We start from the raw sequence: 27515 nt of genomic DNA, 5'->3' as shown, positions 1-27515 counted from the left end.
CCTTTGGTAGCTGAGGAGTCTGAAAAGCAGGGATGGAGGACAGGTTAGGGGATTCACACTGACATCATAATCTTGAAGAACCAAAGATACCATAAGGCAAGTACTGTAACTGTCCCTTCTTCTTCAAGTATGCATGACTGTGGATTCCACTACAGGTGACTGCCAAGAATTACCCCTCAGGATGGAGGAATGAGGAGTTTCAGCTGCATTAGTCAAACCTTGATTGTAATACTGCTCTCCTAAACTTAGTCTTGACCCAGCTGCCAAGTCCAAGGTGTTGACAAAAGTTAGGCGGTCACTCTGTGGACATCGCCTTGTACATCTCTGATATTGGCAAATGTCTGAAGAATGCAAATGTTACTCTGTAATGAGTCTTGATGTTCAGTGAGAGATATTCACCAGCCAACTGTTAACACAAGGAGATACACTGTTGTAGCCAATTTTGATATTCTCTGAGATGAGGGTTTGGCTACACTTGCAGCTGTACAGTGCTGGGAGTTAAAGCTGTCTTCATACAGCTGTGTACGGAAAGCGCTGCAGTGTGGCCACAGTGACAGCTACCAATGCTGCAGTGTGGCCACATTTGCAGCGGTGTTGGGAGTGGTGCATTATGGGCAGCTATCCCAGCATTCAAGTGGCTGCAACGTGCTTTTCAAAAGGGGGGGGTGGAGTGTGACAGGGAGCGTGGGGCAGACAGAGAGAGTGGATTTTTGGAGTTGACACTGTTCTCAGCTCCCTGCCTTACGAGTTCTAAGGACTTGAAGATACACAGCACCGACCTTCAATCATTTTAAAAGTTTCGACCCCTTCCCCCACCCTTCTCTCATTCACTAAATGCAAATAGCCTTCAGACCAGATAAGCAGCTGCTCCAAAATGGACTACCACCACCACACCGCCTCCAGGCTGCTTCTCTCCTCAAGCAAACACTAGCTGTGGACATTCATCCCTCAGACTGCCTCTGTTCAAGCAAACAGTAGCTGTGTTTGTTTTTTAGATAAGCAGCTCCGGGAGCCCCGAGTTCACAACAAAACAAAGAGTGTTACCTTTACTTAAAAAGCATTATGGGAAGGTTCTGGAGGTCAGTTACAGCTTAGTAAGATCAATCACTGTTTACACTGGCACCCCAGCGCTGCAAGAGCAGTGCTATAGTCGTTATTCCCCAGGCCGAGGTGGAGTACAGCCAGCGCTGTAGCCAGGGATACACCGCTGTATGTGCCTTGCCAGTGTGGACAGGGAGTAAGTTACAGCGCTGTAACTGTCAAGTGTAGCCAAGCCCTGACATGGCGTAACCTTTACAACACCCATCAACAGAGAGGGTGAATCTCAAATGGTTTTGTCCTATCAATATAACAAAGCAACGTCCTGGAAACATCTAGCGTGCAATTTATTTTCTCCAATGCCAAATGTGGTTTTTTGATGGATTGATTCAGATGAAGTTTGAGACCATTCTGAGGATGACTTTTGGGTGAGGCCTTAACACTACTTTGTCCCTCTATAATAAAAAAGAAACATTCAAGAAATATTCTTCAAATAGTTTGAAAAGGAATAAGTCTGAAGCTTAGCCGGGGTAGCAGGATGGATACTCACTGGCTTCTATCTCACTGAAGGCAGTAGAAGGGCAGTAAGAGGGAACCAAGGGAAGGTAGTGGCGACTCCACACCTTATGCCCTTGCATGGGAAGACACAGGGCAGCCCCTATGGGCACTGCTGTAAATTCAGTCTGGCACACAACACACACTTTCAGTGGTATACAAACTGACATGCCCAACAAACTACAGGTTTATCATACAATGGGCATCATCTAAATTGATCTCAAAGGATATAACAACACGCTTCTCGGGCCTCTGGCTCAGATCAAGTTTAGTTTGTGCCACTACACTGCCTGTACTTTTAAACTCTCTGACATTTTGCAGTTGGGCATTGGGAAGCCCTCCTGAGACTTTTTAATATGGGCATGATCCAAAGCTCTTTGAAATTATTAAAAGCCTTCCCACTGATTTCAACAAGCTCTGGTTCAGGCACCTTTCCATACAGCAATCAGATGTCTGCCCAGGCCTACTGGATAACGCAGTCACTCTCAACCAGTAAGAGAAATCCTTCCCTTTCCACAATATACAGTGTCAATTCCTACATGTGCACTTTCGATATCGCTTCCACTTCAGCAATAGCCTGATGCATTGGTTCTTTTCTAGATTATATCACTAATACAGATCTGGAGACAGTTAACTTGCATTTTCCTTGTAAGTACCAAGTAAACTATTTTTGTGACATCCTTGCTACCTCTAACTCTGTATAAATAGGAATTCCTTGAATCTTCGTTATAACTCAAATTGGCTGCACTGTCTTGGATTTTTTGCTTTAATACTTTTTCCGAACATAGAGAACTCTTCAGATTGCTCACTGATTGCTCCTCCAAAGCACGTACACACTTTCTGTACCTTTGAGGCTTCCTGTACCTTATGCATCTGCATTAATGACAAATCTCCAGGTGGAACCTGTACTCCCTCTCATGGTGATTTCTTCTATCACATCTAAATCAGGATTCAACAGCCTCCACTGGTTTCATACTCTCACTCGGTTCCTTGTCATCTCTTGCTGAAGTTTCCATTGACACAAGACCAGCCTCTTTCTCAAATCTCTCTCAGTCAACAATTTGTTTGGCTTCTGTCATTACATAATCCAAACACCATTCAGTCCTTTAATGAGTCATTTAAATTTACATGAGATTTACAAGATGCCATGAGTTTCTTAAATTCAGCCAACAGACTTGAGGGGTTCTGATCATGTTTGTGACATCAAACTAAACTTCTCCCCTATAACGAGCCGTCTGGGAAAGAGATGGTCCCTTAGGGCTGTCCCAATACCTGCATTTAACTTTTCCTAGCTGGGTCACTAAGGCTTGTCGGGCTTTTGAGTAATTTCTGAGTCATTTCCTATAAAGCCCAATGGTTTTTTTAGGAACATCATTTACCAAAAAAAACCTATTTATTCTATCTATATAATCTGTCCACTGTTCTTCATTTTCGTTGTATTCTGTAACATGGACAAATGTGGTCACAACTTTATTAAATGAGAAGTCAACAGTGAAAGCAAACAAAAGAAATAAACCTCACTACTTTTTTGTTTCCAAGTCTCTCACACTTTTGTCCAATGTCTTTAATCTACTATGTCTCCAATGTATGTGATGTGTGTGTTAATAATGCCTCATTGCAATGGCAGGATGGAAATCAATGAGAGAATGAACCAGAGCTGTTGCAACGCACTCTGTTTACTCAGATTCCCTTCTATTTCCTGTGTAAAAGCTCAAAGTACAAGGAACTAGAGCCTAGAACAGGGGTGGGCAAGCTTTTTTGGCTCAAGAGCCACATCGGGGTTGCAAAACAGTATGGAGGGCCGGACAGGGAAGGCTGTGCCTCTCCAAACAGCCCACCCCCTCCCTGTCATCCCCACCACCACTCCCCATCCCCCTCAGAGCCCCCAACCCATCCAATCCCCCCTGCTCCTTGTCCCCTGACCACCCCCTCCCAGGATCCGCGAACCTAACCGCCCCCCAGGACCCCATCCCTATCCAATCGCCCCTGCTCTCTGTTCCCTGACAGCCCCAGCCCCCGGGACCCTCTGCCCTTAAGCACCCCCCTGGGACACCACCCCCTATTTACACCACCCCCCGCCCCTTTCAGAATGTGGCCCCTGCGAACATGGGCAGAGGACTCAGTCGCACGGCCCGAGAGAAGCAGCCATTTCCCTTCAAAGCATCACATCTCTCTGGCCGGCTGTGCAGCCGTCCGGTGCTCCTCTGAGTCCTCTGCCCCCATTCTCCGTGCTCCCACCTGCTCCCCTGCCCCCACAATGCAGCCCCTCCTGCCCTGCGGGGGGGAGGGGGTGCTGGTGCTGAGCTGCCCAAGTGCCCAGCCCTGGGTCCCCCTGTTGTTGCAAGGGCACCCTGTGTTCACTGGTAAATCTGCCCCTGAGCTGCCGGAGCCTGCCACGCCACCACACTGCCAGCATGGCGAGCTGAGGCTGCAGGGTAGAGGGGACAGCAGGGGAGGGGCCAGGAGCTCAGGAACCAGGCAGGATGGCCCCGCGGGCTAGATGTGGCCCGCAGGCCAAAGTTTGCCCACCTCTGGCCTAGAAATACAAAGTAATATTTATATGTATGGATCCCATGTTTGATTAATTAACAATTATCATTTAGCACGCCAAATCCTGTGTTCCTACATCAGGGGTGCGCAAACTTTTGGGCTGAGGGCCACATCTGGGTGGGGAAATTGTATGCAGGGCCGTGGCAGGGGGTTGGGGTGAGAGAGTACGGGGTATGGGAGGAGGCAAGGTGTGCAGGAAGGGGCTCAGGGCAAGTGATTGGGGCAGATGGGGGGTATGAGTGTATGAGGGAGCTCAGGGAAGGGGTGCAGGGGGTGCAGAGTTCAGGGGGGATCATGGCAGGGGTGCAGGAGGGATGCGGGGTGCACGAGGGGGCTCAGGGCAGGGGGCTGGTGTGCAGGAGGGGTGCAAGGTGCTGGCAGGGGGCTCAGGGCAGGGAGATGGGGAGACAATGCAGGAGGGGTTTGGGCTCCGGCCCTGGCGCTGCTTGCCTAAAGCGGCTCCAGAGTGGCAGTGGCATGCACCAGGGCCAGGGCAGGCTCCCTGCTTACCTGCCCTGTCCCCATCCCAGTGCTGCACCCAGAAGCGCTGCGGCCCCTAGGGAGGGAGGGGGGGTGTGGAGGGCTCCGCATGCGCTACCCTTGCCATGCCTCCAGGTACCTCCCCAGAAGCTCCCATTGACTGTGGTTCCCCATTCCCAGCCAATGGGAGCTGTGGGGGGCGGTGCCTGGAGGCAACGCATGGAGCCCTCTGCCCCCCCCGCCCAGGGGCCACTGTGACTTGGTGCTGGCAGTGCCGCAGGCCGGATCCAAAGCCCTGAAGGTCCGGATCCAGCCCGCGGGACATAGTTTGCTCAACCCTGTCCTAAGTCTTCTAGGAGATGAAATGACGATCAGAGGACATATATAAAGGTAACAGTCAACTCTAAAACCATTATCTATATAATAGTAATCTCACACAGATACCCATTAATAGTATTATCACAAGTTCATCCTCTAAAGATGAAACACATCTTGTAGGCCATAAAACAAAGAATGGAAAGAAGCCCATAGGATACGTAAAAAAAACATGTGGAATAACCACCTGTGGAAGGATATAATACACAAGTTTCTAAAGATGATTCGTATATTGTATAGAAATATTGGCTGATATTACGACAGTTTTATGCAAATAATTCTGAACAATGAGACTAACAGTACAGTGTCTGCATCATATGCACAAGTGGATACAGAAATCAATTACTACTGTATTTTCAAAAAAGGAAATATCTGGTATCAGGAGAACAACGACTTACGAAAATCTGCTATAAAGGAGCTATACCAGTAAAGAAGGAGCTATACTAGTAACACACTGGGCACTCGCACCTTCCAGCTAATATAATGTCCAAACAAAAACGGTTTTAATTTGAAATTACATTTCATTACTGTCAACTCTTGAGAGGTTTCCATGAGGTCCATAAAATCTATAGCAAAGACTTAAAAGGGAGCTGCGTCTTCACAGACCACTGATGTGTCTAATATAATCCTTGAGAACAGATGACAAAGCTAAAACTATAGTTTCTTCTGAAGATACGAGATTGCATAATAACGAATTGCACAAAACTCTAGTAGTTTATATATAAATGCTGAAGGAGAGATGACCAATATATATCTCCTATCCAAACAGACACTCAACTCTTTAAAACAACCCCATTATAATCATCCTTGAAATAAATAATGACAAAGGTGGTATTAATATTACATGCTTGGAAATAGCTAGCTCGAACCACGACTTTTCATCTTGAAGACAGCTTTCTGGCAAGTAATGTGGAATGGAACCAATAAAAATTAAATTAAATGTATGAACTCTTACCGAACGTTGTTTGACTAACATGTTCCTGATGACTCCTTCCCTGGGAAGCCATCTTTTTTGCATAAGCATCAACCCACCAGGGCTTGTACTTCAAAACATGCTGAATGACTACATCTTCAAAAAAGTCAGCACTGGAGAAAAGAGTCGCTTGTTATTTATTTCAATATATAGTACACATACAAAAAAACCCACCAATCCCAGATTCTCTAGTGGCATTCACTAAAAATTGGAGCTCTCAAGCAATAAAAAAAAATTAATTGCGCAATTAAAAATTAATCGATTAATCACGATTAATCACACCGTTAAACAATAGAAAACCATTTATTTCAATATTTTGGATGTTTTCAACATTTTCAAATACATTGTATTCTGTTATAATTGAAATCAAAGTGTACAGTGCTCACTTTATATTTACTTATTACAAATATTTGCATTGTAAAAACAAATTAGTATTTTTCAATTCACCACTTACAAGTATTGTAGTGCAATCTATTTATCATGAAAGTTGAACTTACGAATGTAGAATTATGTACAAAAAACAGCATTCAAAAATAAAACAATATAAAACTTTAGAGCCTACAAGTCCACTCAGTCTTATTTCTTGTTTAGCCAATTGCTCTGACAAACAATTTTGTTTACATTTTCAGGAGATAATGCTGCCCACTTCCCGTTCACAATGTCACCTGAAAGGGAAAACAGGCGTTCGCATGGCACTGTTGTAGCCGGCGTCGCAAGATCATAGAATATCAGGGTTGGAAGGGACCTCAAGAGGTCATCTAGTCCAACCCCCTGCTCAAAGCAGGACCAATTCCCAGACAGATTTTTGTCCCAGATCCCTAAATGGCTCCACATGCCAGCTGCGCTAAAGATTCACATGTCCCTTCATTCTTCAACCACCATTCCAGAGTACATGCATCCATGCTGATGATGTGTTCTGCTTGAGAAGAATCCAAAGCAGTGCAGACCAAACCATTTCCATTTTCATCATCTGAGTCAGATGCCACCCGCAGAAGGCTCATTTTCTTTTTCAGTGGTTCGGGTTCTATAGTTTTTTGCATCTGAGTGTTGCTCTTTCAAGACTTCTGAAAGCATGCTCCTCCACACCTCATCCCTTTCAGATTTTGGAAGGCACTTCAGATTCTTAAATCTTTGGTTGAGGTGCTGTAGCTATCTTTAGAAATCTCATATTGGTATCTTTTTTGTGTTTTGTCAAATCTGCAGTAAAAGTGTTTTTAAAATGAACAACGTGCTAGGTCATCATCTGAAACTGCTATAACATGAAATATATGGCAGAATGCAGGTAAAATAGAGCCAGACATACAATTCTCCCCCAAGGAGTTCAGTCAAAAAATTTAATTAAGGCATTATTTTTTAACGTGGAAGCAAGTCCTCTGGAATGGTGGCCAAAGCATGAAGGGACATACCAATGTTTAGCATAGCTGGCATGTAAATATGTTGCAATTAGGGATGTAAAATGGTAATCGGTTAAGCAGTAAGCATTAGTCTTACTGACTAACCTGCCTTAACCATTAACCTCCAGGCCGGCCGGCCCCAGCGGCCCCGTGCTGGCCAGCGCACTGATCCCAATGGCCCTACATTGGCCAGAGCGGCCCCAGCCGTGCCACGCAGTCAGTGCAGCCCCAGCTGCCAGCCCTTTAATTGGTTAACCATTTAAACAAAATATTTTAAAATAATTTAAATGGTTAACTTTGTAAACGGTATTTACATCCCTACTTGCAATGCCGGCTACTAAAGTCCCATGCAGATGCCTGTTCTCATGTTCTGGAGAGACTGTAAATAAGAAGTGGGCAGCATTATCTCCCATAAATGTAAACAGACTTGTTTGCCTTAGCGATTGGCTGAATGGGAAGTAGGACTGAGTGGACTTGTAGGCCTAAAGTTTTACATTGTTTTGGTTTTGAGTGCAGTTATGTAACAAAAAAAAATCTACATTTGCAAATTGCACTTTCACAATAAAGAGTATGCACTACAGTACTTGTACGAGGTGAACTGAAAAATACTATTTCTTTGTTTGTAATTTTTACAGTGCAAATATTTGTAATCAAAAATAATAATATGAAGTGAGCACTGTACACTTTGTATTCTGTGTTGTAACTGAAATCAATATATTTGAAAATATAGAAAAACATCCAAAAATATTTAATACATTTCAGTTGGGATTCTATTGTTTAAGAGTGTGATTAAAACTGCGATTAATGTTTTTTTTATCGTGATTTTTTTTTGTGTTAACTGCATGAGTTAACTGCGATTAATTGACAGCCCTACTAAAAATAGAATCACATTAAAACAAACCTAACCAAAATCAGCTCCTTGCCTCGACACCAAAAAATAATTAACCAAAGATTAGATGAAAACCTAAACAGTACACTCCTTTTTCCCTCCCTAAAACCTTGGGGTAATAGATGTGCAATACAGGAAAGTCCTCAATGTTGACAAATTTTGCATCAGTTAGGAGGAAACAGTTTCCAAAGCTGACAGCCCATGCTGCCAGAAAACTCCATTTCACAGCAAGGGGGCTCCAGCTCAAAGCATCTCTGCTGACTGCAGAAATGTCAGTGTTACACATTGCAAGGTGGCCTCTCAAGCAGGCCTGACTCAATTCATTTAGGGCTCTATAGCAAAAGAGAGAACACATTTAGAAATTGCTGCACCATCCCCATTTTTGCCAGTACCTGGAGATGCAAAGGCTGGGGCCTGGATTTTCCTGCCGGGTGTTGCCTCTGGACCTCCTAAGAGTGACACCATCCCCACCCACTAGCCATCACCTTGTATACCTACCTAATAGGTTTAGCCTACAGCCCAGTACATGCCTAGCAAAGTTTTCAAGCCCTGCACTTACAAGTCACTTGTTCCTATGTTTTGCCCATTTTCTCTCTCCATTATTATCTAATGGACAAATGATGCACTGTCGGAGCATTTTCAAAATTCCAAGTTTTCTGCTATCATTCTATCTTACCTTTCAGCAATGAAACAAACAGGAAAATTTAGGACTACAATTCATGGTAAAAATGCAGGAAACATTTCTTAATATTAATGAGTACTACCCAAATTTTTTAAATACAAAGTACAGTCTGTCTTATTCTTATAGTAATAAATAGCAGGTTCTTTTAATGTATTTAATGTATAGCCCAGCCTATTTTTCCCCTCAGATAGTATTTCCTGATTCCTCCACTGCCTTACATATGGCCTCTACATGAACCATCTTCCCTTCCTTCCACGGTCATTTTTTCCCTTCATCGGAGCCTCCCAGTGGTGTAAGGCAAGACAGAATTCTATTACAATAATCTAAGCTTTGAGAGCTGCCCATAGAGGGAGATTTAAGTATTTCACAGAACGTTATAAAAGTATTATTTCCCCAATTGCTAAGTCATCTCCTTGTCTAGTATGCAGCAGTGGTATACACACCTCTGTTATTTCCACAGCAGCTATCCCCCTTTATAGCCATGAGGACAACTACAACTCCAAGAGAGAAATATGAAAGCTGCTTTTTCCTGGAAAATGCAACTGACAAGAAGGACACTGCACTAAGATGGAAGAGGGAACTTCACGGAATCATAGGAGGTGGGTCTGACCTGCTGGGAGGAGGAGGTTCAAATCACTTTTGTTTTGATCCTTTTTTAAAAAACAGAAAAAGATAAATTGCACATGAAAGACAGACTTGTGTGCTAAACAACCATGAAGTAGGTTTAAGTCTGTCACATGGCCAAAACATGTAATTCCACTGGGTGGGGTGTATACATACTGTTGAAGATAGTTTACTTGATTTTCAAAATGCATTGATCATTTGAAAGTCACAGTGTCTAGAAGTCTGGTAGACACATGTCCTATGCAGACCAAAATACATCTGTGGTACCATTTTGGGACACACAAATGTTGAAAAGTGCCACTGGAGTCAGTTTAATAATGGTATTTTTTAAAACAAATATCAAAATACACACATGAAAATATAAACGCTATTAATAGGCTTGATCCTGCAAACTATGAACCCCAAATTTCTACTGATCTCAAAGAATTTAGCCCCACTGTACAGGCTACAAGACTGTCTCTCTCAGGCTGAAATTTACCTTTCCTGTAATTTATATCAGATTAATATCTAAAACTATTTCAGCTGCAGTAAAAACTATTTTCAAAAGATTTGATTGAGGAAAGAGACACTTTCTACTCCTTCTGGAGTATGTCTTTGAGAAGAGCTCTGTGGTTGGGAAGTAAACTTTTTGTCCTGAAATATGCAGACTGGATTAAGGGGGGTTGACATCTTCTGTCTCAAAGTTTATAGAAACCAAAAATAATTTCTTCCTACTGCAGACTGTCATTTTGCCAGCAGCAGAAGAGAGGTGTCTGAGGTCTAAATGTGGAAAAGAACCCCCCTGAAAGGAAGTCATTTATTTGCCATTTTTAGGCTGTATATCTATCCATGAGTTTTTGTCCTTTCCTTAATTTGAAAGGTTCAATTTTGAAAGAATCTCCCTGAAAGGCAGAGAAGATCTATTTCTACCTGCCTTACACAGGAAAAGATAATCTGGGAAAGGAGCATAAAGAATTTTGCTTGAGAGTGTGCACCCAGTCTCTGCCCAAATTCTGTGCTCAATCCTCAGAACAAAGGGCTCACTAAGAAGGGGATGGGATTTGAGCAACAAATAAAGAGTGACTTAAGCATAAGTCAAATGATTACAGAACTCAGAGAAACACTGCAGAATCCATCTAAAAAGAGAATATTTACCTGCTCATGGTTAAGATGGGCTGACTGCCATTGTTACTCAGGAGGAAAACAAAACTATGATGTCTACAACCTAAAATGCTGGCAAGGATTGGTTACCCTGATGCTTGAGAGGTCAACTATAAAATAATATTCTGCAGTTCGCAGCAGCAGCAGTTGCTTTGCTTGAATAAACGACTGGCCTCTGAGTATAATTGAGCAGCAAAGTAAGCCTGAAGTGGATGAGCAATATCTTGTGTCACTGTCACACTTATGAATACCCTCTAAAGTCCTAGTGTTATGAGACATGAAGAGTCAGGCAAATAAACAGTAAACCCATTTTTTTTTAAAAGAGGTTTTAAAATCCATCATCTATTAAATGGCAAAATAAATTTATTTTAGCTGATGTAAATTCACTTCCTCAGGAGGAATAACGCAGTACTTACAGATAATGATCAGGATCAAACTTAGCAGCCTCAGTCTCCAGTCGTTTCTGTCTGCGTCCATCTGCAGGAGTTAAGTCTGGATCCTTAACATCAATAACATCACTGAGTTCATCCTGGAAAGGTAACAGGAACAAAAAGAATAAATGAGAGTTTAGAAGCGATGCTGAACGGTCTTATACTAAGGTGAGCTATTAGGATGATAGGTGCCACTACCAAGTCTCCCTTACTGAAAAGCTATGCATTATGGGAAAGACTGCAATTTAGTCACAGAGATCATGGAAGTCACAGAATCAGTGACTTCCAAAGATCTCCATGACTTCAACCAGCGCCAGCTGGGATCTGCAGAGTCCCCTGCTGCGTGTGGAGGCAAGGAGCCGCGAGGTTCCCCTGTCACCGCTGTGGTGGGGTAACCAGGGAGCTCGAAGCCCACATGGATGGTGGGGACCCCTGGAGCTCCCAGCCCACTGGCAGATGCCCACGCTCCCCATTTTGTCATGGATATTTTTAGTAAAAGTCAGGGACAGTCATGGGCTTCCATTAATATTTTATATTGCCCATGACTTATCTGTGACTTTTCCAAAAATATCCATGACAAAATCTTAGCCTTAATTATGGGTCACAATGCTATGCCTTTCATTGCATAATTTGTTTTTATACACAATTAGTATAATTACATTTATTTTGTTTTAAAACATTAGCCTAAAGTAGAAACAGTAAACAATGAAATAAAAAAAGCTTTGGCCTGGATCCAGTATTTCCCCCATATTTTACAATTCTACTGCTTTTTGGATTCATAATGTATCTGCTGTTGATTGCATGTTGATTGTAATCATTAAAATTGGGTGCTATTCTTGTTAAATCTACTTCAATCAGTTCTGCTCATCTGCACCACATCTTTTAGATACAGACTGAGTTGCTTAAATAAAAACATGGCCAAATGCCTTAGGTGTTTCAAACACTACAAATTCTGTTTGGGCTTTTCTCTTGGTTACAAAGAAAAAGATGCATTATTTTTCATTAGTGCCTCAAATCGGCAATACTTAATGAAAACTATTGCAATAAAGATACAGACAAAAACCAGGCATTATTGTTCTTGCAATTCTAGGGCTCAGCCCTACAACATGTTTCGTATCCCCAAATCCCACTGACTTCTACACTGTGCACCTGAGATCGCAGGACTGTTTATGCACAAACTGACAGTGTTAATATTTAAGTGGGCAATCATTAGTCATTTGGAATTTCACTGTAATAATATGAACTTCTGCAGGAATTCCATGGCAACAGATCAATATACATGCTACTAGAACATGATGAAAGCTTTCCCCTAAAGTTACTTCACTTTTCCACTTTAAGACATAATAACTCATGCAGTACCAATTTATATGATCTTGTATTATAGTTAGAGTTGATAGAAGCAGCTAGTACTTCTGCCTATTGGTATTATATACATAAACAAAACTTTAGTTAGTAAACTGTCTATAATCTACCATAATAAATGCTGTACATATTTGTGATATCTTTATGTAATCCTTACTCCCTGCAGGTTGGACTAAATTGGAGATGAACAGTCAAAAAACAAAGAAAACCGTTTAGCGTATATTAGCAATGCAGATTTAAGCCTACAATTTAAGACTTCGATCCAGCAAATTGTTCCCCACATGTAGATTCCTGTGCCTGAGCAGTACCCCACTAACTTTACTGAGTCTACCCAAGCAGAACAACTTGGAGGATTGGGGTCAAAGTTAGTAACACTTTCTTCTAGGCAAATAATACATATACCAATCTTATTTCAATTGTTTTTAATAACTTTATCACCAGTATGAATAATTGAAGTGGCCTTTTCAGTTCATTTTACTCTGAGATAACTTTAAAACCATAAGCAGTTTTACTATCTAGTTAATAACTTTATTATTGTGACTATCTGGCATAAACATGTCTAGTCAGACAAGAATGCAGTAATGAGTCCAGACTGATGCATTTCTTTTGCGAGTTGGCTGGAACTTTCTCCCTAGACTACACACATACAACCAACTATAAAGTATATCCTTCATAATCCACTTTTAAGTTTTGGATATAAATTCAAGATTTTTTTTACAATTATATTAAACAAGATGTACGCATTTAGCACTAACGCTGAAAACAAGAACACAGTTTATCAAACAGTCCACGTTATCTGTCTTGTGACTGACTTCACTAATATACTGCCATGGAGCCACAGGATATGTGCTACACCTTAGCTTTTAAACAGTTTATTGAAGGTACCCTTTTAGCATTCCAGATCCCAAAGAGGTCCCACTCTTCCTCAAGGGTAGGCCACACAGCCACATCGCTTCCGAGACTGAGTGTATGGGCTCCAGCACTCCTGTTTCTCTCCGTTAACTCTGCCCAGAATATCCAACTGAGATGGTCTCTGAACAGGAGTCTTTTACTCTATTCAAGGATCAGTGCACCTCAGCAAGTATCTGCAGTGACGCCAGGCAGCTATGTGACAAAACACCTAAGCCTCCTGCTCTTTACACTCAGCACATAGCAGTACAAAGCACAGAGGGAAACTGAGGTGCACACTGGATTCATAAAAGTACTACAAAAAATGCCCATCTCTCTCACATAGCCATGTATTTTAAGTCATTATGTGGCATTCTAATCTTTAACATGTTTATCCTCATACCACTTTCATGCAGAGAAGTAGTATTTTCTTTATTTTACAGCTGGGCAATTCAGAGAAGAGAAGAGAATTGACTATACAATAATTTAATTTTGCATTAGATAGAATCTTTGCATTTCAAAGTTGATAGTTCAAAGTATTGTTTGTCCTCATTTTTAGACCCATCTTTTCAATTACACAGAATCATAAAAATGAAAGGTCTTCAAGAGGTCATCTAGTCCACTCCCCCTGTGCTAAGGCAGAATCAAATAAACTAGACCACCTATGGCAGGGGGTTATCTAACCTGTTCTTAAAAATCTCCAATGATGAAGATTCCAATTTATTCCAGAACTTAATTACCTTTATAATGGGAAAGGTTTTCCTATTATCTAACCCAAATCTCCCTTGTTTCAGATTAGGACAATTACTTCCAGCTCTGCTTCAGTGGACATAGAGAACAACTGATCATCATTCTCTTTATATCAGCCTTTAACATAGTTGAAGACTGTTATCAGGATCCCCCTTAGTCATCTTTTCTCAAGACTACAAAGGGCAAGGTTTTTTAACCATTCCTCTCAAGTCAGGTTTTCTACACCTTTTGTCACTTTTGTTGCTCTCCTCTGCACTCCCTCCAATTTGTCCACACCTTTCTTAAACTGAGACACCCAAAAATGGACACAAGACTTTACCTGAGGTATCACCAATGCCGAGTAGAGTGGAATAGTGACTTCCCAGGTCTTACATACAACACTCTGACGCGTATTAAAAGGAATATTAGCCATTTTTGCAACTGCACCATGTTGTTGGCTCACATTCAATTTCTGATCCACTGTAATTCCCAGTTCCTTTTCAACATTACCACTGCCTAGCCAATTATTCCCCATTTTGTAGTTGTGCATTGGATTTGTTCTTAAGTGCAGTACTTCGCTCATTTTTACTGAATTTCATCATGTTGCTTTCAGATCAACTCTACAATTGATTCAGGTCATTTTGAATTCTAACCTTGTCCTCCAAAGGGCTTGCAACCTCTTTTAGTTTGGTGTCATCTGCAAATTTTTATAAGCGTACGCTCTAATCCATTAACCAAGCATTAGTGAAAACACTGAATAGTAGTATTAGAACCAGGACTGACACTTGTGGGAAACCCACTAGCTACATCCTGCCAATTTTACTGCAGACCATTGAGAACTACACTTTGAGTATGGTCTTTCAACCAGTTATGCACTCACCTTACAATAATCTCATTTAGATCACATTTCACTACTTTGCTTAAGAGAAGGTCATGTGGACTGTGTCAAAAACCTTACAAAAATCAAGATATATCATATCTACTGCTTCCCACTATCCACTAGGCCAATAAATCTGTCAAATGAGAAAATGAGGTTGGTTGACATGATTTGTTGTGAACAAATACATGTTGCTGAATTGAACACATCTGAAACATTATTGCACTGACTTTAAGTCCAATTGAAATCAGCATGCTAGGTCATAACAAACACTATAAACTTAATATCAGTCACTTTTAAAGAAAAATTACACACCTGCAATCGTTGGAACACTCCTGATTTCAAATTTCCAAACCCATAGCAGCATTGTAAATGTAAAGTGCTTTCTGCAGTTTCATGATAAGGGGATCTGTTCAATTTCCCAGTCAAATTCTTCCTCTTCCTCTCCTCCTCGGCTAGCTCAGCAGAGGTACCTACAAATGTTTTGTATCACAAAAAAGAAAAGGATCTCGAAATTACTTTAGTCAAAATGTATCAGCTAATGAAAAGATTACTAGTTTATCTATGAATCAGGCTTTTTTTTGTTTTACTAAATTTTTAACTATTAGGAAAACTTTTCTAGTATCAGACGACCCTACAGTTTCTAGAAAACGGAAGATCGACAAAGGATTTTGCACCATCAACACATTTCAGCAATAACTAAGTCTGCATTCATTTCTCTACTGCAGTTTAGATTATTTTTCTTTAATATGGCACTATATAAACTGTAGTTTAAAAGTTCAATGTTATTTTTAAAACTAAGCCATGAAAACTATCTGAGGGATAATTGAGTAGTTGTACATATAAATGTCATCTAGGTACCAAATGCATAAGTATATATTCATTGTGTGCACACGTGTGGCCCACATAGCAGTATACAAATTAGATCCATGTCCTTCCTAGCTAAATGAAAACCTGTGGGCAATTCTGCAGTTGTTTTTGAATGTCTACACCTCTATGCAGGAGTGCAAAATATCAGGTGCTGCTGACAAATCTGTTACTTTTGGGGGAATTCTGCACCATTAGGCATGGGCAGAATTCAGGTTCCCCACGGAATTTTCTTTTGTCCACAGAAAATACATTCTGCTAAAGAAGCGCTAGTTACGTCTTTCACCACCAGGGGCTGTTATGGCACCAGAATACAGACCAGCTGCTCCTGGGTGGGAGCAGCCAGTTGCAGATAGGAGGAGAAGACGCTGCATTCATCACAGTGCCATGCTTGTGGTGCCAAGTGAGGAGTGCAGGGCATGGGGGGACAGAAAGCATAGGGTACATGGGACTGCTGGGGGGCTCAGAAGAGCTAGTGGGGGAACAGAGGCACATGTGCCTGACTGAATAAGAGAGGCTTGGGATCAGCCAGGGTCTGCATGAGGACGGGTCGCCAACAATTCCTTATACCCCACTACTGGAAAAAACAACAAACTGCTCAATACTTCTTCTGTCCACACGCAACAACCTTCTAGGTTCACTCCCAGGGTCCTTCCAAGCAATTACTTCCCTCTCCCTCAGCTCCTCCACTACCCGAATCCCCCAAGCCTTCGCACTGCTTCTGAGCAGTGAGGGAAATACATTTCTGTATTGTAGTTTAAATGAATTATTACTCCAAGTTCTGTATTAATATGCCTAGTAAGAAATTTATTTGTCAAAAAACATTTCCTGTATCTTTTTTGCTGTCTGTATTGTTACAGACATACTTGCTGACAGTTATTATGAAATAAATTACCAAAATAATTCAAAGTGACATGATTATATTGTTATTTTGAAATATAAAATATGCATTATTTTGCAGAATTCTAGAATATTGTGTGCCGAATTTTTAATTTTTTGGTGCAAAATTCCCCCAGGAGTAATCTGTGCTCAAATGGCTCCACTATTTTCTTTAAGCGCTCCCAAAGAAGGTTATGGGTCACTGTTCATCTGCACCCACAACTCTCTTTGGCAGAGTTCCACAGGGTTCTACATGACCCACCTTGTTTGATATGTCTCTAGATCCATCAGGAGCATCAGAGAGGACGTATGTGTATTTGTAGGACACCTATATCTAAAAATTTATTTTATCTTAGCATGACTGAGAACCCTTCCCCATGCCTAACAGAGAGTAAAGCTTGGATGAGAGCTAGCCTGAAGAGACTCGATCCACAGAAGACGAAGCTAACGAGCAGAGACTGGAGGAGGCAACTGGAAGGAATGTCAGGTTATATCAGTTTTTTGAGTGAAGGTCGTGTGCCCACCATCTGTAACTCAGGTTCAGAAAACGAGAGTTCATGATGGTTCATTATTGCCTCTCGATAGCCAAGTGGCATTTGTTCTAAGAGCTGGCAAAAAGACGACGACTTTATTTTGGATGCAAGCCCCATGAGTTATGCTTGCTTCTATCACCCTGATGATGGGTACTGCATTGTGCTCTACCCTGGATTACACCTTAAGACCATTCAGAATGCTCAGATAATCAGTGAGCCACATTCTCTACTATTAAGCAATGTTTCATACAGAGAGACTCTTACGTTAATGCTCCATGCATGATCAGGGTCCAACATTCCTACAAGCAATAATGGAGGCTCAGAGACAAACCAGATATATACCAAGTGTGAAACTGTGGCCCCATTGAACTGAATAGCAACCTCACACTGACTTCAATAAGGCCAGGATATCACCTCCAAGATCACAACTTTCTATATTTAAAAGAAAATAACAAAAAAACCACCCACACCCACCCACCCCACAAACGGAAAGAGATATTGCCAATTATTTGGTAAGACGACAGACAATCACACAATTAACTACATTTATTAAAGCTTTCTTCTATATGTACGAGCATCCTTAGGTCTTCTGCAGGGGTTGAACTTGGGACTGCTAGATCTAATGAGCTACTATTACTTGAGCTAAAAGACCAATACCTTAACACTTTAAAGGCAGCAGTAGAATCTCAAACCTCTATGCATATATAAACACTACAGGGGAACAAAGGATTAGCAAGGGTTAGATATTTTGAGAGAATGCAAATATAACTCTTACAAAACACTTTCTCAAACCATGAAAGTCTGCAATGCACTTCACACAAGGGAAGTCTTCTTGCTTACAAATTCACCTTACAAACTCAAACAAAAAATCAACTATACAAATTAAACTTTTAAAATATGTTGTATTTTCCAGTGTCAGTAATCATACCTATCTCTTCCACTAATGGTTTAGTTGATCTAGATTTCTTCTGTGCTAACAGAGCCGTCAGCATGTCCAACACATCAAAATACTGACCAGGAGTCTCCTTAGGCAGTCGAACTGTAAAAATGTCTTGAAAGAGAAGTTGAAATTTCATTCAGATGTATAACAATTTAAAAGATAAAAGGTGTAAAAAAATGTACAACCATTTCTCCTTATTGAAGCTAATGTTCGGGAAGCTATTTGGGTGTATTTCACCCAGGATGTATGCAAATTAAAATTTTGCCGTGTGTTCATCTCTATGCATTTTTTAGAGTTAACCCCGACTCTATGAATTCCACTGAAACCAGATAATTAAATTCTTTTTCAAAAGGTACACAAATGCTTTATCATTTATGGTGATGTCTTGACACAGTTCATATAACAAAGACAGAATAAGTACATTTTTATTTTTAAACTGTTTTTTCCCCTCAAATAATCAACCATAAGATTAAAGAAAGACACATTTAATATTCTGATGCATATTTTATTTCAGGTGTATAAACATGCCTTTGGAGACAGCAGACTGTATCTTAATAAGCCCAGGTCTTATTCTTGTGGGGCTTTATTTTGTTAATTGAATGAATTGTTGAACAGATAGTTTACAATTTTAAGCCCCAATGCTGCCGTCACTTTCACACACACAGATATTGTACTTATATCTGCATAAAGTCCCACAGCAATCAATGGGCAATGCACAGAGCTCAGCACAGACCTCATTACAAGATCCAGGCATTAAATTTTGTAAATCTTGAGCAAATTGTATATATATTACTTACCATGAGGCCTGAAAATGTGTCTACTCCATGTTTTGACATCACCATATGAAAGATAATGCAGTTGTCATAGCAAATATGAATATTACATGGTATTTCTACTATTGCTGCTTCAACATGAATTATAATTTCTCTCTGGAGCTCAAAAAAAACTTTACTAGTCCTCTCTCTACAGCAATACGTTACTTTTTGGTGGGATGGCTGATGTGTGTATTTCCATTGATTTCTTTATAAGACTAGCCAGGAGTCTGTCTTGAGATGTGCTTTCTTACTAGTTACTGAACCTTATTCATTCTCATATTTCTTGCAGGCTGAATAGGTTACTTGGTTCAGTGACTTATATCGTTCATGTCACATTGGAATAAGTCACATACATAGACCTTCCTTTAACAGGAATGTTATGATCCGTATCCACGAAGATCAGCCTTTGATACAGAAAGTTCTATTAGGAGAGCCACTCTCACTCGTGGTGGGTCACTCAATGTCCTTTCAGTAGATGACCACCAGGGCTAGCTCTTCATGCCAGATAAGAACAGAACATGCAAATGCATTACCTTCCTTCTTTTTAACTAGCATAATCCATTTGTGTTTATATGGTAACCACTCTGAACTACAGGTTTTAAAACAAACCAAAACCAGAAGGAATCCAGTTAAACATGCTTTGCTGCAAGTAAATGAAAAGTTCTGTGTAATTACAAATGCAGCAGAAGATACATCAGTACACAGCATGTGTTGTGTTTTTAATATAATAAAAAAAACAACATTATTAACTAATACCTTTGTCCACATTATAAGATGCTTTTTCTCTTCCATCTTCCACAATTCTTCCAGGAAGAGTTAACCTATGGACAAAGATGACATGTCTTATAAAATACCTGATTTGTCATCTATGGCTCAACCAGTAAATAATATGGCACATTCTGCAGCAGTAGAGAGGATTTAACTACATACTCTCCTTGATGTTATGGAAGTCATGCAGCTAAATCCCTGTGCAGTACTTGAAAGTTTAACCCCCCATGCAGTAATGAAAGAGATCAGCATTTGAGAGAGAATTTGATTTTCCTGTCTTCCCAACCAGGATAGGATTAGCATCATTACAGAGAAGATATCCTCGGCACTACGTAAACAGTATCAAAGGATTTTGCCATTTCAAGGAATGAAGAGAGTTGACCAGGAATGACAAGATAGAAAAATCCCTCTGTTATTTTAGGCTCAACTGATATACTATTCCACCCATTTACTCAACCCCACTTAAGGTATATGAACATGTGGCAAGAGATGAGAGCTGGTGCTTTGATGCTTCAAGGTCCCATAACAAGAGAAAGAAAGAGCTGTTAAAATTACACGATACTATATGTGAAGGGTTGTCAAACTTTTTCAGTACGGACAACCTCTTAATATTGAAAGTGTTTCATGGATCTTCTATACCATTCATCATTGCATTACTATCCAACATGGAAAAAGTATATCAGGAACGCATTTAACATATTTTAGCCTTCTTTAATGTGATTTAGCAGCTGGAAACAAGAAGAGAACCAGCACCATGTGACCAGCCAGTTTCTCTGCAGACCACAGTATAGGAACTGCAGCAGTAGAATGTTCTGTAAGGACACAGATATAAAGCTGATTCTCTTTTCAGTACTTTATTTTATTGAAACTCAAGGTTTTAAAATCCCTAAATTACTGCCTGAGAAAATAAGGCTTAGCATAAAATTTAAAATCCTTTCCTTCAAAATATACATCAAACTCAGAACACTTTGGCATAAGGTACATTGATTGTTATAGTAAGACAATCGGGGTCCTGGCTCAGTTCAATGCTGGAGTTATCATGATGAATGCAGCTGAACAGGCAACCACACTCCCTGTAAAATCCTATTGAAAAAGGAAAAAAGAAAAATATTACCTTCACAAAAGAAGATAACTACAAAAATAAATACACTTTCTACAACAGCGTTTAAGCTTGGAGGAGAATGAGATACCTATATACACCTGAATAGAACATCTATGAACTAAAGAACTGTTTACATTTTCATCATCAAGAATTGCAAAACAATCTCTTTGGTCCTAATTATAGCTCTTTAATCAAACCAACTAAATGAAGATAAACTCTTAAGTATTTTAAAGTGCCAAGCATATTCAGTATGTAAAGCCAGAGCTGATCATGCTAACTTTTGGGTAATTAACTACCTCTAATATCATGTCAATGGAGAACAAAAGTTTTTAATTTATCAAGAAAAAACATTCCAGCTACCTTGTTGTTGTTGTGGGGTTGTTTTTTTTTACACTTATACAATACAAAAGAAATCCTGAGCCCTACTAACATCATAATTAAAACCCGATAAACCTGGTAGAAGCATAATCATTACATGAGAAGATGGTGGTACATGCCATTTACTGACACTTATGATTAGTCATCATAATCAGAATTGGATAGAATTCAGTATACAATATTTGAAAATTGATTCCCATAGGGAGGCTATTGATCATGGTGTGTACCATTTAATCCATTATTATTCAATCCCTTCTCCCATGCACACTTTTTTCCCCTAGAAGAATCTTTATAAAATATTAGGAATATGGTAGGAAAAATGAAGAGGTAGAAGATGGAATTGATATGGTTCATGAGACCAACTTGCTATTGCACATATCAGTGAGTGTTAGGTTGCCTGTTTGATTTCAGAGTTCCTAAAGCCTGAGCTCTGCTATAGCCAGGGCAATCCTTACCCATACGCAAACTATGCAGCTGCATAGGGCACCAAATTTCCCAGTGCCCTATGCAGCTGCGTGCTGCTCCAGCGGCCACCCCAATCCCACAGCCAACTGAGACAGCCAGGAAAGCTGCCCCCACTCCCACTTCCCCCCTTCCCATAGCTCCCGCCCCTGCTCCGCTCCCCCTCTTCCCAATCCTGCTTCACCCCAGCCCCGCCCCCACTCCACCCCATAACCTGAGCTACCTGCCGGGGGACTGCAGTAGGGATCTGGAACACGCTGCATTTACCAGGCAGCAGGAAGTGGAGCGACCCAGCCCAACCCACTCCACTCTGCCTGCTCATCCTGGGGGATGGTTTACCCTTGCCCCCCACAGATCTTGGGAGCAGCCCCCACCCACGCAGAGGCCTGGGGCTCGCCTCCCCACGCAGAGGGGCTGTGTAGAGCACCACAATATCTAGAGATGGCCCTGGCTATAGCAGTTGAAAAAAAAGATCAGTCTAGTAACCTGATGTGTTTTGGCTCCATTGCATTAGCACATCACAGTAATGGAATCCTAACATGATTAAAATCATAAAGGCAGGAAAAGTCTCAATACGTGTAACCTCTATATGGAGTAATTTAGATAGTCATGGAATTTAATAAATGCTGTTACACGTAAGTATCTTACAACAAATAATGAAAAGTTTGACATGGACCAACTAAATACATATCAACCAATTTTTTGGCTTCCTGCAACACTAACATACTCCTGACTTTCAAATACTGCATTCATTCTTGTTTTTTAAAAAAGCAGATTATAATTACCCAGGCTCTAAATGTTAGATCTGTAATTTCATTAACTGAATTAAATAAAATTTGGAAGAGAATTGTCCATATCATGGAAAGTATAGTAAAGCAAGAAAAAGAACTTATTAAAAAAAATCACTTAAAAGTATGCTTTGAATATGACAAAATCACAGTATCAAATTACTCCACAATTTCACATCCTAAAATTCTGCTGAGCAATGAAGATATTAACACCTCATTGCACAGTAGAGGACTGTAGACCCTGAAGTGTTGAAATCCAATATTACAGAAAACAGGTTGAAAAATATGAGCCAGATTTGATATATTAAAGCAAAACCCTCAAGAACTGGCGTGGGCAAACTTTTTCGCCCAAGGGCCGTATTTGGGTAGGGAAATTGCATGCAGGGCCATGAATGTAGGGCTGGGGCAGAGAGTTGGGTGCAGGAGGGAGTGCGGTGTGCAGAAAGAGAAGCAGGGCAAGAGGTTGGGGCGCAGGAGGGGTGCAGGGTGTACAAGGGGGCTCAGGCAGAGGGTTGGGATGCAGGAGGGGGTGCGGAGTGGGGGGGGGTCTCAGGTGCAGAGGGGGCGCAGAGTCCAGGGGCTCAGGGCAGAGGTGCAGGTAGGGGTGCAGAGAGCGGCAGGAGGCTCAGGACAGGGGGCTGAGGTGCAGGAGGGTTCAGGATGCAGCAGGGCCTCAGGGCAGAGGGCTGGGGGTGCAGGATGGGGCTCAAGGAAGGGGGTGGGGTGCAGGGTGCAAGCTCCAGGCTCCAGCCCAGCGCCACTTACCTTGAGCGATTCCAGGGTGGCATTGGCCATAGCAGAGCTAAGGCATCTCCCTGCCAGCCCTAGACCCATGCCGCTCCAGAAGCGGCCAGCACCATGTCCCTGTGTCCCCAGTGGGAGAGGGAACAGAGCTCCACATGCTGCCCTCGCCTGCGGGTACCTTCCCAAAGCTCGCATTGGCCACAGTTTTCCTCAAAGCCCTCTGCCTCCCCAAGGAAGCCTGCCTTAGCCCCGCAGTGCCATGGGGAGTAGCAAGCCCGTGGACCGGATCCAAAGCCCTGACGGGCTGGATCCAGCCCGTGGGCCACAAGTTGCCCGTGCCTGCGGCAAGATAGCAAGTAAGGTCGTTTATGCTATCTTTTAGTTTTTTCACAAATATATTCTACATCTATAGGTCTGTAATCCATAAATAGCAGTTTTACATCTATTGTGACGTTGCAGTTTCAGGGCACCATCATTATGTTTAATTAGAAGTACAATACTGTATGCTGTATCAGAAATTCACGTCAGTTGAGTATTTCCTATCAATGTCTTGTTTGTATACAACAGATATGGGAAGTTGGTTAATACCCCACAGACAAATGTCTATCTTTTAATTCTTCCCCAAACTTCCCGTGTCCATTTTTCATTTTATGAATACATTGGTTCAGAGACTATGAATTAAAAATGTATTGTTTTCTTCATTTTTCTAAAGCACACATTCATTCATAGACCACTAAGAACTTTTCTAAAAAAATTCTGAAACTCTCATTATATATCATGCATACATATGTATGCTCTTTTCATACATGAATCATACGATGTATTTCAACACAGTCACAAAGAAACAATGTAATTATGTTCAAATCACAGTTTGTGGTCAGAGTACACAGATGTCACTTCTGTGTTAGAAATTTGGAAAAGCTACTTTGAAACTCAGTCTCCAATCATGCAAAGATTTATGTCCGCAAGCAGTCTCACTGAGCTCAATGTCCACAAAGTGTTTGCGAGATCAGGGACTAAATAGTTTTAGTTGACCAGCAATGTTTAAACTGGTCAATATCAACTTAAATAAAAAAATCACATCTGGAGGCAAAAAAGAAACTGCAACCATCCAGGAAGAATTCCCCCAATGCTTGACTACTATATGCAGACTTACGCTGCTTCCCTAACAGTCCCAGGCATACACAGCATTCTTGAGGTGTCAAAGAGAATCCATAGTACTGAGCAGGAATCTAGGCTGCAGCAGAACCCATTGCCAGTCTGCATAAGGCTGCTGTAATATTAGTGTCCCACAGCTGGCCCACGAATCAATGTGACCAAAAGCACTTAAAATTACCTTTGCCTCTCTTTCCCCTAAATCTGTGCTTTCTGTAAGTTACAGCTATGGATTTTATTACTACAGATGCATCACTATTCCGTTGATAACCCAGTTTTCAGGGGATATTTTAAATTCATCAACAAAATATTTCCATCCTACCAGGCAAAAATTTGGTTTGGCTTTTATAGGGCTCCAAAACTATTCTTTTGATCAGCTAGAAATAATTTTCTTTAGGAGAAAAAAAAAAACCCTTAAGAATTGGTTTGTTTTTTAAAAGGAAATGTAGAAACTATCCTGGATGCCTTTTTGGTGATTTAAAAATAAATCCTTTAAAACAAAAAGAATTAATTTGGAAAGAGCTATTCTACAAGGAATATAGCATTTTCACAATAGTCTTTATTAAACAGACCCACATTCTTATCACAATAACATCTTCTTTAAAGCCATATGCGCTGCATTAACACAACATACCTAATCTACTTAATAGATCACACAGCTAATGGGGCCAATGGAAGCAGAGGCCTTGTCTACACTGCCACTTACAGCATTGCAACTTTCTCACTCAGGGGTGAAAAAACACCCCCCTTAGCATTGCAAAGTTCAGCGCCGTAACATGGCAGTGTAGACAGTGCACCAGCACTGGGAGCTGGTCCCTTTGAGGAGATGGGTTTTTTTTAAATAGCGCTGGGAGGTGCCGCGACTACAACAACAACATTGTTAGTGAAGGACATGACCTCAGATACTGCTTTTGACAACAGTTCCTTTCAAATCAACACTCTGATTCTGAATCACTGCTGTGTAATACATTTGCAGATAAGAAAATACCATGGATCTGAATACTTGCTAGATATTTCACTTTTCTCTTTGCAATGCTCATCACTTTAACACTGTATAGTACGATTCTGAAGAGTGCCTTAGTTAAGTGAGAGATAAAGATCCATTAGGTCATCCAGTGCAGTGGTTCTCAAAACTTTTGTCACTGGTGACACCTTCACGTAGCAAACTCTTTAAGTGCAACCTCCTTATAAATTTAAATACTTTTTAATATATTTAACACCATTATAAATGCTGGATGCAAGTCAGGGTTTGGGTGGAAGCTGACAGTTTGTGACTCACTATGTAATAACTTTATGACCCCCTGTGGGTCCCAACCCCCAGTTTAAGAACCCCTGATCTAGTTCTATTCCCCACCATGTAGGATTGTCCTCTACAGTGGTATTTTTATCCTGTGCTTTACCCAATCAAGTTCAATTGTCCCAAAGTGATTTAACTTCCTTCTTGTCACACCACTGCCTTTCAGTACAATACAGTGAAATACCTCTGACCATTATGTGGGGTTTAGACACAAGAAAGGTATTTTTTCTTTATTTCACACCCCTAACATTAAGACATTGAATTAAGTCAGAAAACTGAATAACCAAGAGCCAATATAACTGGGATTTCGGGTAAATGTGCTTTCAAAATAAAACTTTAGGCTTATCTACACTAAGAAGCTGGACTGAGTCAACTACACCCCACAGTTGAAACCCTACAACACTCCCCGCCTCCCCCTTCTGTGGATGCATTTATACCACTATAGCTATTGCCCTACAGAATGGGAGACTAGCTATACTAGTACATGTACCTCTATCAGTTTAACTGCAACCTTGCTACTGGATGGGGGAGAGAGCTACAGGGGACTAAAGAAACTTTACAACACTGTAACTGCACCTAAGGGTTGTGGCCTGTACAACCATGTTAGTAAAGAGCAAAAACCCACACCGCTAACCAAACCAGTGGGACCCACATAGGGTGACCAGATGTCCCGATTTTTTTGGGACTTTTTTTTATACAGGATCCTATTACCACCTACCCCATCCTGATTTTTCACACTGCTGTCTGGTCACCCTGGACTCACACGGTCACACATCTCCCCCTCGCTCCTCGATACCAACCCCTCAAAGACACCTAGCCCAGGTTTCCAGGGTCGCTCTCGGCTGGCGGTGGGGCAGAAGGGGCCGGCTCTGGCTGCCGGGGCCGGGCAGACGATGGAGGACAGGGGCTGGGCCCCGCGGGGGGTGCCGAGCGGGTCTAACCTGCCTGCTTGGGAGGGGCGGGAGCCAGTCCGTCTGTCCGCGGGGGGGAGGGTTGCGGGGTGAGGGTCGTCTGTCTGTCTGTCTCTCTGCCTGGGGGAGGGTACTGTCGGTCGGTCCTGTCCTGTCTCTCTGCCGGGGGGAGGTCTGTCGGTCGGTCTGTCTCCCCGCGGGGGGAGGGGTGCGGGGTGAGGGTCGGTCTGTCTGTCTGTCTCTCTGCCGGGGGGGGAGGGGTCTGTCGGTCGGTCTGTCTCCCAAGCGGGGGGGGAGGGTCTGTCGGTCTCCCCGCGGGGGAGGGGTGCGGAATGAGGGTCGGTCGGTCGGTCGGTCTGTCTGTCTGTCTCTCTCTCTGCCTGGGGGGAGGGTCTGTCGGTCGGTCTGTCTCCCAGCGGGGGGGAGGGGTGCGGAATGAGGGTCGGTCTGTCTGTCTCTCTGCGGGGGGAGGGTCTGCGGTCGGTCTGTCTCCCCGCGGGGAGGGAGGGTCTGTCCGTCTCCCCGCGGGGGGGGAGGGTTGCGGGATGAGGGTCGGTCGGTCGGTCTGTCTGTCTCTCTGCCTGGGGGAGGGTCTGTCGGTTCGGTCTGTCTCCCCGCGGGGGGGAGGGGTGCTGGATGAGGATCGGTCGGTCTGTCTGTCTGTCTCTCTGCCAGGGGAGGGTCTGTCGGTCGGTCTGTCTCCCCGCGGGGGGGAGGGGTGCGGGATGAGGGTCGGTCTGTCTGTCTCTCTGCCGGGGGGAGGGTCTGTCGGTCGGTCTGTCGGTCTCCTCGCGGGGGGAGGGTGAGGGTCCTGTCGGTCTCCTCGCGAGGGGGAGGGGTTCGGGATGAGGGTCGGTCGGTCTGTCTGTCTGTCTCTCTGCCAGGGGAG

The 27515-nt window shown here is 42.2% G+C and overlaps 1 protein-coding gene across 1 annotated transcript in view; it reads right to left on the bottom strand.

Moving 5' to 3' along the window:
* Nucleotides 1-26500, bottom strand: part of SHQ1 (SHQ1, H/ACA ribonucleoprotein assembly factor) — a 112143-nt gene extending 85643 nt beyond the window's left edge. Inside the window, 7 exon segments of the mRNA XM_030570247.1 lie at nucleotides 5954-6084; nucleotides 11117-11229; nucleotides 15303-15460; nucleotides 18195-18317; nucleotides 19778-19842; nucleotides 20688-20872; nucleotides 26434-26500. Coding sequence (XP_030426107.1) covers nucleotides 5954-6084; nucleotides 11117-11229; nucleotides 15303-15460; nucleotides 18195-18317; nucleotides 19778-19842; nucleotides 20688-20773 — 676 coding nt within the window. The 5' untranslated portion in view covers nucleotides 20774-20872; nucleotides 26434-26500.
* Nucleotides 26501-27515: the final 1015 nt, after the last annotated feature.

Source organism: Gopherus evgoodei, chromosome 7, assembly GCF_007399415.2.
Source record: "Gopherus evgoodei ecotype Sinaloan lineage chromosome 7, rGopEvg1_v1.p, whole genome shotgun sequence".
NCBI lineage: Eukaryota > Metazoa > Chordata > Testudines > Testudinidae > Gopherus > Gopherus evgoodei.
The sequence above is the reverse complement of the archived record's forward strand: the minus strand, read 5'-3'. Positions and strand labels throughout refer to the sequence as shown.